Here is a 13,022-nt window from a genome sequence, read left to right on the forward strand (position 1 = left end):
GTACAAAAGAATTTTAAAAAACACGTATCAACATACGATAGGATTAGAAAAATTTAAGGTGTTACATCTGGCACACCATTCCATGGTTTAACAAATTATTTTGCAGGATAACGAGGTAGAAGAGACAGAGTGAAAAGGGAGTGGCAGTGAGCGCTTCAGAGGTAGTCACATATTTCTATTTTGTATTTCAGCTTGTAAATTATTTATTATAAATTATTTAAGGCTCATTAAGTATTTTTTGAAATGGGAATATATTTATTTATAATTCACTCCAAAGGGTTGGTCTTATTCAAGGAGTAAAATTTCCTTTTTAGGGGTATGAAAATTTTAACACCATACCAAATTAATTTCGAAAAATTTCGCCAAAATTTCGCCGAAATTTGCCGAAATCCTCGAAATTTCGGCGAAAATTTCGATGTAGAGACCGGAGAGAGAGATGGGAGGCAGAGCACCGTCGCCGACTCGCCGGAGGGAGATAAGAGATCAGAGAAGCTGTAGAGGTGCGCCGTGTCGTTGTCGAAGGGAGAGAAAAGATCCGGGGAAAAGAGATCCGGGAAGGAGAGGAGGAAGAGAAGGAGATCAGGGAAGGGAGAGGGAAGAGAGAGATTAGGAAGGAAGAGAAAAACTGGAAGTGAAGGGAGATTGGAGAAGAGAAAGAAAAACTGGAGAAAAAAAAAGAGGAAGACCACTTGCTTGAAGAGGACGAAGGCCACTGGAATACACGGGGGAAGAAGAGGAAAAGGAAGGAAAGAAAAAAAAAAGAAGAGAAAAGAAAGGAAAAGAAAAAAAAGAAAAGAAAAGGAAAGAAAAAAAAAAGAAAAAAAAAAGAAAGAAAAAAAAGAAGAGAAAAGAAAAAAAAAAATTTAGGGTCGATTGAGATTTGGAGTTTTTAGGCAATTGGAAAGAAAAAAAAAAGATTTGGAATTTTATTTGGGGTTTGATTTGATTATTTTGGTGTTTCGTTTAGTTGTAAACATAAATTATAAAAAAAAATGTATCCCCTCATAATGAAGTTTTATTTACTTAATGTTTATATTTCCAATTTCGAGATCGAGAATTTGTGAAATTGAAATTTTAGGTAAACCGCTGTCGCCGCTGCTGTCATCCGGTTGGTTCTATTTTAACCCAATTCGGCTTAATTTAACTATCGAAGACCATTTCCAAGTCCCTTTGAGTAAGCTTGCTACTTCTTATTACCATATTGGTGATTTATTCTTGTAATTTCATTATGTAATTATTAATTAGTGAAGTATTTTTTTAACAATATTGTCTATAACGCGCATTATATTCATCATATATCACATGAAATCTACTATATAATTTAGTTTTTTCAATATTTTTTTATCAATATAGTAGATAATATATTAAATAAACATATGGTAAAATTTCATTCAAAATTTTTATATTTTAATAGTAATTTTCATCGTTTCCGTCTAATTTTTGTCGAAATTTAAAATTTTTTGAAATTCTCATCGAAATTTCCATCAAAATTTTCTCGAAACCTCAAATTTTATTCCTTCGTCTTATTCAATCTTTTAAAATGAGTCTCCACTTATTTCTTTTCTGCTACTAATACATCCGTGAAAATACATTGGTTTCTTTACTACTTCATTTTGTATCAGAGTTCAAGTGTTCCAACTTCCAAGACTTGAAAGTTGGATTTATTATTGTTATTATAGATTAAAGATCTTAGATAAGATCTTCCCATGCAATTAATGGTGAACCGAAGCGTATTTAGTGGGAACTGGGAAGCAAAGTCTCCAACATGATTGGCAAAATTACTTCCTCCTGTTGAAGTTGGTGTTGCGTAATAAAGCAGAAGGGCCCATAGAACTTTACGAGGGCCCCACGCGGTATCAGAATGGAATAAACAATGGATACGATTCTGCTCAGCGTATCGGAATCCAATGTCGGTCGGAAACAGCTGAAACTCACTGCCTCTCAGTGTCAATGACGGTAAAACCAACCGAAGGGCGAGGGCAATAAGGTAATATCACAGCAGTAGCCAACCGGAACGTTTAAATGCGGGAGGAGAAAAATTAGAGCGAAAGCGATGGAGCATATTGGAGCGACTCGCAAGAATCATAAATGCCAAGTATTCAGAGACCCAAAAACTCAGAACAGGGTCCCACTTCAACAATATTATTAAAACTTTAAAATCAAATAAATTAATTACTTATAACAAAATAAATAGAAGTTAGAAACGAATATCCGAGCCAGTTAATATAGGGCACCGCTCACTGTCTAATTTATTTATTTTTCTCTCTGTTTTGCCCTTCCTTCACTTACAAAAATTGCAAATTCGGCATTTTTAATTTAATTTATAGTTTTTAGTTTAATTTAATGAGTCTTTGTTTCTGCTAATTTATTTATTTATTTATTGACCTTTTTGGATTGTACTAAATACTAATGGTAGCATCTAAATCTAAATCTAAATCTAAATCATACATCCATTTGGGTTTATAATCATTTGGGAATTTTTGGTTGTCGGGAGCTGACAAGGTTTCGACTTCTAAATCTCTCCGGCTGGGGAGGAGGGAGAGGACAAAAGCTTATCTGTTTCGGGATTAGGGTTTTTGTATGATTTTGAATCATATACATGGAAGTTTAAGGAATGAGTTGCTTTAATTGCTTTAGTCCTCACCGAAAGGATGTCAGCAAGGTCGAAATTGATAATGGAACTCGATCCTCAGGTTTGTGTTTCGCTCTTTCACGTTTTACTTTCTGACCCAGATTTTTAACTTCGATTTTGTTAACTGTGACTACTTTTGGTTGAAATGATGCATGAAATTGCAGGTAGTGGGAGAGGGAAGGGGAATTCTGATGACAGTGGTAAGCATTTCAAGCACTCATTTTAAGAAAATTTTGAATTTTGGTAAATTTGAATTTTTTTTTTTTGGGTTCAATTTTAACACCCATTTTGTGGAATTTGAAATTCAGTTGTTTTTCCCACTCAATTTGACTCTCACACATTGTATGAAATTTTGGGATTCTGTATTTGTTTTTGGTACTTCTGAAATTCAACTGTCTTCTGTCTTGGTGTTGAATTATGCTATTTACGTACAGAGAGTGGGAGGGGAAAAGGAAAGGGTGGCAACGGCTCACAAAAAAGTGTCGCACGTAGTTTTACATTTCGCGAACTTGCAACTGCCACGAAAGGCTTTAGGGAAGTGAATTTGATTGGGGAAGGGGGTTTTGGAAGGGTTTTCAAAGGCCGGCTTGAAGCAGGCCAGGTAAGTTAGCAGGGCTCTTCCCGACTACCTTATCACATTTAATCCCTTAATTGTAGTATGTTTTGTATTTGGAAAGTAATATGTGCTGTGATCTATTTGCTGGTTAATAATGAAAGCTGAATTTGTTTTATAAATTGGAATTAATATATTTTTATAAAACCTTCTTTAGATGGGTGAAACTTGATCTACTAGACGTTGTCCAAATATCATTAGGTGGATTATGTTGAATTCGATGTTTATGTGGTGCAGCTTTTGATTTCTATGAGCAGGTTGTTGCGATTAAACAACTTAATCATGATGGTCTTCAAGGGTTCCAGGAATTCATCGTGGAGGTTCTCATGTTAAGCCTACTACACCATTCTAATCTCGTGACTTTGATTGGCTACTGTACTGACGGAGATCAAAGACTATTGGTCTATGAGTACATGCCGAGAGGTAGCTTGGAAGATCATCTTTTTGGTAATTATCACAATCATTAAATACTGTACATATTCATCCATTGTACAACTTCTAATTGATTTATTTTGTTATCAAATCATCCCTTGTGTTTAATAAAAGCTTGATTCTTTTAGGTTCCCACCAAACGAGTGGGCTGTATATTTATATGGTTGGGAAATATGGGTGTTTTACATTAAAAATTTTGGTTGATTAGGAATAGTATAGATGGTTAAATTGTGCATCATTGAAATGTCTTTCTATTATTTTACCACATCAATGCCTTACCTCATCTAGTACGGTATCTGTCCTGCTATTGAACATGGCTTAAGGAAACTTGGGATAGCATCTAAATGAAACATATAATCCTTCTTTAGCAGCCTTTTTTCTTTATTATTATACTTCCATTGTATTTGACCTAACCAATATGGTACCTTACATTGTCAGATCTGAATCCTGATCAAGAGCCACTGAGTTGGAATACTCGAATGAAGATAGCTGTTGGTGCAGCTCAGGGCCTTGAATATCTCCACTGCAAAGCTAGCCCACCTGTTATATACCGAGACTTGAAATCAGCAAATATATTGCTGGATGATAATTTCAATCCAAGGCTTTCAGACTTTGGACTTGCTAAACTTGCACCTGTGGGTGACAAAACTCATGTTTCAACGAGAGTGATGGGAACATATGGATACTGTGCACCAGAATATGCCATGAGTGGAAAATTGACTCTTAAGTCTGATATTTATAGCTTTGGCGTGGTTATGTTGGAGCTGATTACTGGGAAGAAGGCAATTGACTGCTCTAAGAGGCAAGGAGAACAGAACCTAGTATCTTGGGTGAGTTAATCACTTCCTATTTCCTTTTTATTTCTTCTTCTCGACTATCTGATTTTGAATCTCACTTGCATTTGTGGAATCGCTTCGAATTCCCATTGTTACGCAAGCACATGGGATGCTATATCAAGTTATCAACTTATCTTTGCTCTCACCTCAATTTATTTCTACCTACATTTCACTGAACTTAATGCAAGGTTTTTGCATTTGCATCTTCTTCATCATCCTAGAAATGAATTAATGAGGAGTTTAAAGTATATTGCTTTTTTGTGTTTATGGTGAAGTTGCTGCAGCTCCTATGGTCTCTAGCAAAGAAAGCTCCTTATTACAGAAATAAATAAAATGGAAACCTCTACTTCTTTTCAAAATAATTAAATAAATATAAAAAATGGATTCCTTATTGTAAGTCTCTCTTATCGTTTTCTAAACACTTTTTAACTACCTTTTGTTTACCAACTAGCTATTGGTGTAGTGGTATTTCTCTCCACACAAAGTAGAGAGGTCCAAGTTCCAATGCCCCCTTCCTTAGATCAAAAAACAAAATCTACCTTTTCTTTATTACATACAAACATAATTTTCTTTTTATTATTATTTCTTCATAAACTATTTAAACACCTTTGTTTTTGTAAATGCAGTCTCGCCCATTTTTGAAGGACCGGAGGAAGTTTGTCCAATTAGTTGATCCTTTGTTGCAAGGACGCTTCCCTGTTCGTTGTTTGCATCATGCAGTTGCCATTACTGCCATGTGTCTTCAAGAGCAACCAACTTTCCGTCCTCTTATTGGTGATATTGTTGTAGCACTTGAGTACTTGGCCTCACAGAGCTACAAAGCAGAACATCTTAAGGCTGGGGTCAATAGTCCCTTTTTGTCATCACCTTCACAGCAGAAGAGGGATACTTTCTTTCAGGAATCAGATTGCAGAATGAGTTCAAATTCTGTTTAGAAGTTCTTGCCTTCTTGGGGACAACCTGCTGTGACACTCTGATTGATGTAAGGCACAAATTCACATTTTGTAAGGAATTTGGCATTTTTTGGTCACCCATTGTTTTCCATAATTAGAGAAACAAAACATTCATTATTGCTGCTTGAGAAGCATATATGGTGTCGCTAGGAAGGCTGCTTGCATTTATTGCATATATTTTGCTAACCTCAAAAACATTTAAAAGAAAAAAGAAGGCAGAAAATTCTCCTCAGATGCATCTTTTTTCTCATTTCTCATTGTTAATGTTTTAATTGCGTTGTCAACTTTGCTTGCATACACTAAGAGAATAGGTTATTGATTAGCATGAAAGGAGATCCTAGTATGGTCTTGTTCCCTATCTGGTGTTAGTAACCACTGTATAGGATACGTTTTGCATAATATATTATGTGTTATTTAAGATTTCTTGATTCTTGAGGGAAAGGGAAGCAGATTGAATAGGATTTATTGATAGTGTACAAGGAATGAAGCTATAGGCTGCATATTCCCTGGTCATCATTGCATCAATTTACTGGTGTCTTGTGAACATGCTCTTTTGAATTTCTCAAATGCAAGTTTCATGTTGCATGCTGTGCTGTGACTCAATGTAACAGCAACATCTAGGATGACAATTATTCTTCTTTTTCGTTTAACCTTTGTTGTCCTTTCCCTTTGCAGTTATAGTTTCATAAATGCTAATGTTGTGTACATGGGTCTGCATGTCAATGACTGATTGGAAGAGGTATTAATAATTTTTGCATACTAACTGTTGTAACATGTTCCCAATGTGTGATTGCAGGTGCCTAGTCTTGTCAAACTCAGAAGAAAAAGAGCAACCCTGATAAATTTCAAGTACCACTGTAATATGTACACATGAAGAATTGGTATACAAAGGTGCACAAGTATGTATGTATATATATTTGGGTTTGGATATGTGGCTTTTTGATAAATTATGATTCTGGTTGTTGTATTTGAGATTTAGATGTGTAATAAACCATCTTCTGCTGGTGGCAAACTTGTCTCTTGTATAGTCAAAGCTGGAAGCAATACATCGAGATTGTGTTAGACTAAGAAACATATAGCTGCAGTCTTACCTGTTAGAAACATATAGCTGCAGTCTTACCCTACAAATTAACTAATAAATAAGAAATAAGAATTTGATATTCGAATTCAGAATCCTCTTGTAATCAGAGCTTTGATATCAATACTAGAATACCATTAGATTTTAAAAACTTAAGTTGTGAAGGAATGAGTCAGCAATTAATATCAAGCTAACATTTTAGAGAAAAACTGATTCCAAAGAGAAGGAAATTAAGTTTGGTTGAGTAGAGATTAGAGACAGATGTATAGGTTTCTATGGATTCTGTAATATAATAAAAATAGGATTGGGGGTGGAACAGAATCAAAGCACCATCGTAGCTTTTTTGTACAGACTTTGATGTCGCTTATTTTTCTTGCCAGAACTGATTGTCCAAATGGAACCATTGCCCTGGGATTGTATGGCAAATCAATAATTTTAAGCTCATTAAAGTTGTACATTAAACAATGTGTCAGACTGTCAGTATAAATGAACTTAAGTTTGAATAAATAAAATATTGTCACATGGTTTTGAACAAAGTTAGTAATCCTAGTCCTGATTATAGTGGTTCTGGGCTATATTTTTAGGTGTTACACTGTTTACTTTTTATTTAGTTCTATGCTGGATCCCAAAATGGAGCATCAGAGTTTCAATTTAATCTTCACCTGCCTGAAACTTTTGAACAGTATGCTAAAGCTTCTTAATCAACAAGAAGCATAAAGTAGTGTTAACAATTGTGTTGATAAACCCAATATAAGAGGATATACGAATTTATGCTTCCAAGAAGAAACTAGATTCCTCATTCCTGACCAAATAAACTATCTATGATTAAGAATGAATATGAGTGTGTGACAGTGGAATGGTGACCCATGTTGTACCTAGACAAATTCTTCAACCTTTTCTCTGTTTGTTTGTTACTATAAATTTTATTTTGTCCAAGTTTGTTACTATAAAATATAAATAAAGTCTTTAGATATAAAAATAATGTTTGGATATAAGTAGAGAATTGTATTTCGAAATAATATATGGGCTAGTTGAAATAGTCAAGAAATATGGGAAAATAAATTAGAATCAATATAGATCAAGATCAACAGTTGGATTGATTCGAATGCAAAACAAAAAGCAGCGTAGAATTTGTCTTCACTTTGCTCTGTGCTGAAATCATGGGACAAAAAGTTATCAATAAGGTGCTGAAATCATTTGGATTAATAAATTACAGGTGCTTTTTCTTTTTCTTTTTTTGCCAGGGCCCAGGCTACATACAATGTACAATAAGGTGCTGAAACAACCCTACTATGTTGTCTTTGTTGACGAAAACAACAAGTTTTTCGCTGAATAAGGTTGTTTTCCACCAACTTGGGGAATGGTTTTGTCTGTCCTGTTGTGTGCAGACCAAGAAACATCGTAAATTCCAAGAATATTCTAACACTTCATTGTTATCCAGGAAAAAGTAATTGGTTGAGAAAAAAAGAAAAAAGAAAAAAAAAGTGATATATGATATATCTTAGAATAATATTTGGCTCGTCGTAAAAGACAAAAGTTATCAAGCTCCTTTCATGCTCGACTCTCTACAAGTTGACACCTATTTACGTACAAGGAGGAATTGAATAGAAGAGTTATGATTAACTTGCAAGAAAAAAAAAAAAACATGGACTTATGATTAACTTGTAAGAAAGAATGATATTTTCTTATATGAATTCTTACATGTAAAGACTAAAGAGTTATTTTCTTTTTCTTAATGTACCAAATTAAAACTTAATGATATTCTTCAGTTGACCGACCATATCAAATGTAGAAAGATCACGTCATGCATGACTAATAACACCGAAAACCCACAGTAATTAAGAACATGTGGCTGCCCTCATCCCTATGAAGCCTATATCATTATATCATATATGGTAATTCGACCCAAAAAAAAAAAAAAAAATATCATATATGGTAAGGTGGACTTCCATGTCAAAAACACTAATTATAAAAGGTTCTGTGGAATTTCATGCTTGAAGATCTTTTTTTGGTCTTTAAGATTTATTATTACAGGTGGGCCCTCAAATCCCAATCACCATTTGAATTCGAATGAGGTGCATTGGCTCAGGACCCAATAAGATTTCTCCATCGTCAACGATTAATTAAGGATCAATGCATCTTTAAGAATTATTCGAATAAGCTGCTACTTTTTTTAATTGTTAATTTAAATATTACTGTATAGTCTGTATTAGTTTAGTATTATGTATTGCTGCTACCTTTTTATTGTTCTTCTAGTAATCCGTTCAGACGGGACTTTTTGGCCGGCAGAGAGTGTTTTGTCGGGACATCACATATCCACACGTAAGAGAGAACTACATAACCTCAATCAAACAAGTTATTGGATTACATTAAGGACGAGGATCCTCTGCCATATTTTCTCTAGCAGACTTGTGTCTGGTTTTTTATTTTGACCATTGGAAGAATTCAAGAAATAAAATTTTGGGTTTCGAAATTTTTTTGATGAAAATTTTGACTGAAATTTCGAAGATTTTTAAATTTCGACAGAAATTAGACGGAAATGACGAAAATTGCTATCAAAATACGGAAATTTTGAATAAAATTTTACCATATGTTTATTTAACATATTATCTACTATATTGATAAAAAATATTGAAAAAACCAAATTATATAATAAGTTTCATGTGATATAAGATGAATATAATGCGCGCTGAAGACAAATACTGTTAAATAAAATTAGTATATTATTTATATTTTATAATCTATACACTAAATTCTAATACTAAACTCTATATACCCTAATACTTTTTATATTCTATAATTTATATACTAAACATTCTAAACCATATATACTTTATAATCTATATTCTATATTGTTTAAGATATCGTATATGATATTAGAGTTTAGGCCCTTTAAAATATTTTTAATTATTTTTTATATAAAAATATATTAGAGTTTATTAATTTAGGATTTAAAAACAATTAAACAAAACCCCAAAACGGCCAAACGAAATCTCAAACCATTTTTTTTCTTTTCAATTGCCCAAAAGTCCTAAACCCCAATCAAAGAAAACCTTTTCTCTTTTTTTTTTTTTTTTTTCCTTTCCTTCCTTTTATTTCCCCATGACTCTCCTTTTCTCCTTTTCTTTCCTTCCTCCTTTTTCTTCTCATTTCTTCTTCTTCCTTCCACCTGTGCAACAGCTTCTCTCTCTCTCTCTCTCTCTCTCTCTCTCTCTCTCTCTCTCTCTCTCTCTCTCTCTCTCTCTCTCTCTCTGCGTCACCATCACCAACTCACCCTCACTCTCACCCTCACCCTCATCTCTTTCTCCCTCATCTCCCCCTGCCGCCGCTCACTGCCGCCGAAACCCACCGAAAAGCAACTGCTTCCAAGCTTCAGCCGCTCATCTCTTCCTCCTTCTATCTCTTTCTCCCTCATCTCCTCCATGCCGCCGCCCTCTCTTGCTCCATAGATCTGAGATCGTAAAAAATTTAGCCGAAATTTTGAGGATTTCGGCGAAATTTTGAAAATTTCTGCGAAATTATCCCGAAAAATTGACGATTATGCGTTTCGATTTCGAACCCCCCAAAAATTGAAATTTAAACCCTTGGAAGGATCTAATGGTTATGACTATACAATATCTTTAAAGCCCATCTACAATATTTTAAAAAACTAAAACTAAAATAATTATAAATTTTTTTAAAAAAACTAAAAGAAAAAAATGCAGAACCAAATTCCGGCCCTAACCGCATCCCTAACCCACCTCCCTCCCTCTCCGGCTAGCAGCCCCATCGTCGGCAACCCCACACTATTGCATCTCTCTCTAATTCTCTTTGTTGTCAAAGACAGAGAGAGAGACAGAGAGAGACAGAGAGACAGAGAGCGCTCTCGAGCTAAAACAAGAAATGAGGGATTTGGGAAGGGGAAAGGGAAGAAAGAGAAAAGGTGACCTGAAGGTGTGAAAATGCCATGAATTTGCAAAGAGAGAGAGAGAGTCAAAGCTCTTTCACAGAGGCTTTTGTTCTTTCTCTTAATCCCTCCCTTCAATCCTTCTCTTATTTTCTTTCTTTCTCCCTGTAAATCCAAAATTTTCTTCTTCTTTTGTTTGGGAGTCAACCATCAAAAGAAACAGAAAATAAATCTTATCTTTCTTCTTTCCCCTTTTTTTTTTTCCTCTATTAGAGAGAGAAAAAAATAAAGAGAGTGAGAGAGAGATGCAGTAGTGGGGCTGCTGGTGGCCAGAGAGGGAGGGAGGTGGGTTGGGGATGGGGCTGGGATTTGTTTCTACATTTTTTTTCTTTTAGTTTTATTTTTTAAATTAATATGGTAGGTGGCCTTAAAAATATTGTGTAGTCATAACCATTGATCCTTTCAATGGCCAAAATCAAAAGCCTGGCACAAATCTGGTAGAGAAAGTCTGGCAGAGGATCTTTATCCATACATTAAATAGTATAAACCAAATTGACCTAAAGTAAAACAGAGTTTGAAGCTATCTAAAAATAACACCATACTCAATTGCTACAAGAACAGTCTTCTACTCTCTTAGAGCATGAATATTGCGAGAAGTCTCTTATTAAGGGATATAGGTAGTTACCTTAGTATCAACTAGTAACAAATTTACCTATTTCACTTTATTTAAGTAGACCTTAGAAGGAGTATATATCTATTTAATCAACAACATAAAGAGTCTATTGTCCTTTTGTCTTAGTCAGCATATGCCATACGTGTGATCAAACTAACCTAATTATTCTTACATTTTCCCATTTGGTCGTAGATTGATTACACCATATATATCTAACCATGACTAGTCCAATTCCTTAATGATCACTGAATTTAATTTATGCAATGGATTAACTCCTTTGAGCAGATGTCAAAACCAATCTAAAATGTAAAAACCACATAAAACATAATTCATACTGAGTTGTATCAGCACTCTATTATCAGATACACTTCAAACTAGTAACACAATGTTGCTTGTAATATGATATAGTGTAATGGAGAAACGTCCCTTATACTCTCACACTCTGGTCCAACTTTATGGTTCAATATGAGCTCCTTAATGCTTATTAAAACAAGCAGCCTTATGGTCATCCTTCCAATTGATAACACATCTCAAATGACAGCAAATTTGACCAACTACATATGTTGCAACAGTGACTCATGTTCCATAATCTAAAATAGTATAAGATATTCAAGTAAATGAAACAGCTGAATTGGACAAGTAAAAAACAAACTTAGTATAAGATATATATTGATGTGGAGAGACTTGCAATTGAATTTGAAAACCAACTTGACATGCGCAAGAAACGCAAGGGCCAACTTTGACAGCCATATTTAATTCATACAAGGTCGAAAATAGGTCAAATTATAAATCAAATCGAAAGGAATTCTGAAAGGAAGGTGACCAAACCCACTTTGCCAGGTCGTTTTTGTCGTTAGGCCAAATAAAGTCGTTTACAAGCTGTAAACATCATTTTACTATTTTATGTTAAACTTTCCTATTTTGCAATTAGGATTCCTTTTTCCGTTTAGGCTTCTTATTGAAGCTAGGTTCGTAAGACTATAAAACCTCTCTTTTCAGAGTTGTTTAGGATTATTATTCAGTATTTTATCACTAACATTATAGAGAATTTCTCTTTTTTTTTTTGGTAGACTCTAGAATTTTTATCTTTTAGGGTTTCGCTTAAATCTCTTAGGTTTTCGCAGCGTCAGTTATGCAGCACTGTTGTCACAGAAAATTCTTACTGGCCTAGAAATAAAGTCCACAACCTTAATGATTTCAATGAAATTCTTCAACCATATAGCTTGTAAAGTAGCCTCATAACAAGCTTTAAATTCAGCTTGCATGGTAGAAGAAGCCATAATAGTTTGCTTAACACTTTTCCACGAGAGTGCACTTCTAGCTAGTAAGAAAATGTAACCAGTAGTGCATTTCAAGTCATCAAATCCTGCAAAATCGAAATCAGAGAATCCCAGTACTTTTAATCTTTCACTCTTTCCATAAACAAGCATAATCTTTAAGTTTAATGCAATTTTCTTTCATTCGTTCTCAATCTAAATGCCTGTTATATTCATTGTGCCTGGAATCTTGAAATTAATTTGATTGGTGAGCATTGCATTGAGTTTCATTATATTTTTGTTATTCATAGCTTCTTTATTTTGTTTGGACAATTACATCACTTTGTGTACAAATTTGATTACATAATTTTTAGGAGGCCTACTCGCGATTCAGACTCTAAATCCGACTAAGCCTATAAGAGCCTTGTCCTTGAGGCTTGAAAAGAACCTAGGCCGAGAGCGATTCTTAGCTTGGTCGCATAATTGTTTGATAAAATCAATTTTTAGGCGCAATCACTCAAATAATCATACTTTCATTTTGATCGAGCCAAAACTTGGCTTGATGGTGGCACGCCCCGCACTTACACTCAAATGGACCAAAGTGTTGCTTCAGCCAACTTTAGCTGAAAACAAGTGAACATATTTTTGGCATGCTCGGTAGGA

The 13,022-nt window shown here is 34.4% G+C and overlaps 1 protein-coding gene across 4 annotated transcripts; it reads left to right on the forward strand.

Annotated features, from left to right (window-relative positions):
- Nucleotides 1-2,418: 2,418 nt before the first annotated feature.
- Nucleotides 2,419-6,449, forward strand: LOC147273116 (putative serine/threonine-protein kinase PBL21). Of its 4 annotated transcripts, none has more exons than XR_015124167.1 (7): nt 2,419-2,693; nt 2,797-2,832; nt 3,067-3,233; nt 3,503-3,692; nt 4,116-4,507; nt 5,140-5,517; nt 6,263-6,449. XR_015124167.1 is itself a non-coding variant. In XM_086256026.1 (7 exons), the coding sequence occupies exons 1-6, from the start codon at nt 2,615-2,617 to the stop codon at nt 5,446-5,448; spliced, it is 1,173 nt and encodes a 390-aa protein (XP_086112152.1). In that variant the 5' UTR covers nt 2,419-2,614; the 3' UTR covers nt 5,449-5,495; nt 6,263-6,449. The 4 variants fall into 4 exon arrangements, 1 of the variants encoding a protein (XP_086112152.1); XM_086256026.1 differs by having other exon boundaries at nt 5,140-5,495; XR_015124168.1 differs by lacking the exon at nt 3,067-3,233 and having other exon boundaries at nt 3,483-3,692.
- The last annotated feature ends 6,573 nt before the right edge of the window (nt 6,450-13,022 follow it).

This window comes from Dryas octopetala, chromosome 9, assembly GCF_963921425.1.
Source record: "Dryas octopetala chromosome 9, drDryOcto1.1, whole genome shotgun sequence".
In the NCBI taxonomy this organism is placed as follows: Eukaryota; Viridiplantae; Streptophyta; class Magnoliopsida; order Rosales; family Rosaceae; genus Dryas; species Dryas octopetala.

Excerpts from the sequence above, each read along its gene's own strand:
- LOC147273116 (XM_086256026.1), top strand. The coding sequence starts at position 2,615 with ATGAGTTGCTTTAATTGCTTTAGTCCTCACCGAAAGGATGTCAGCAAG. Across the intron at positions 2,694-2,796 it reads TAATGGAACTCGATCCTCAG|GTAGTGGGAGAGGGAAGGGG; the intron begins GTTTGTGTTTCG and ends ATGAAATTGCAG. Across the intron at positions 3,693-4,115 it reads CTTGGAAGATCATCTTTTTG|ATCTGAATCCTGATCAAGAG; the intron begins GTAATTATCACA and ends TTACATTGTCAG.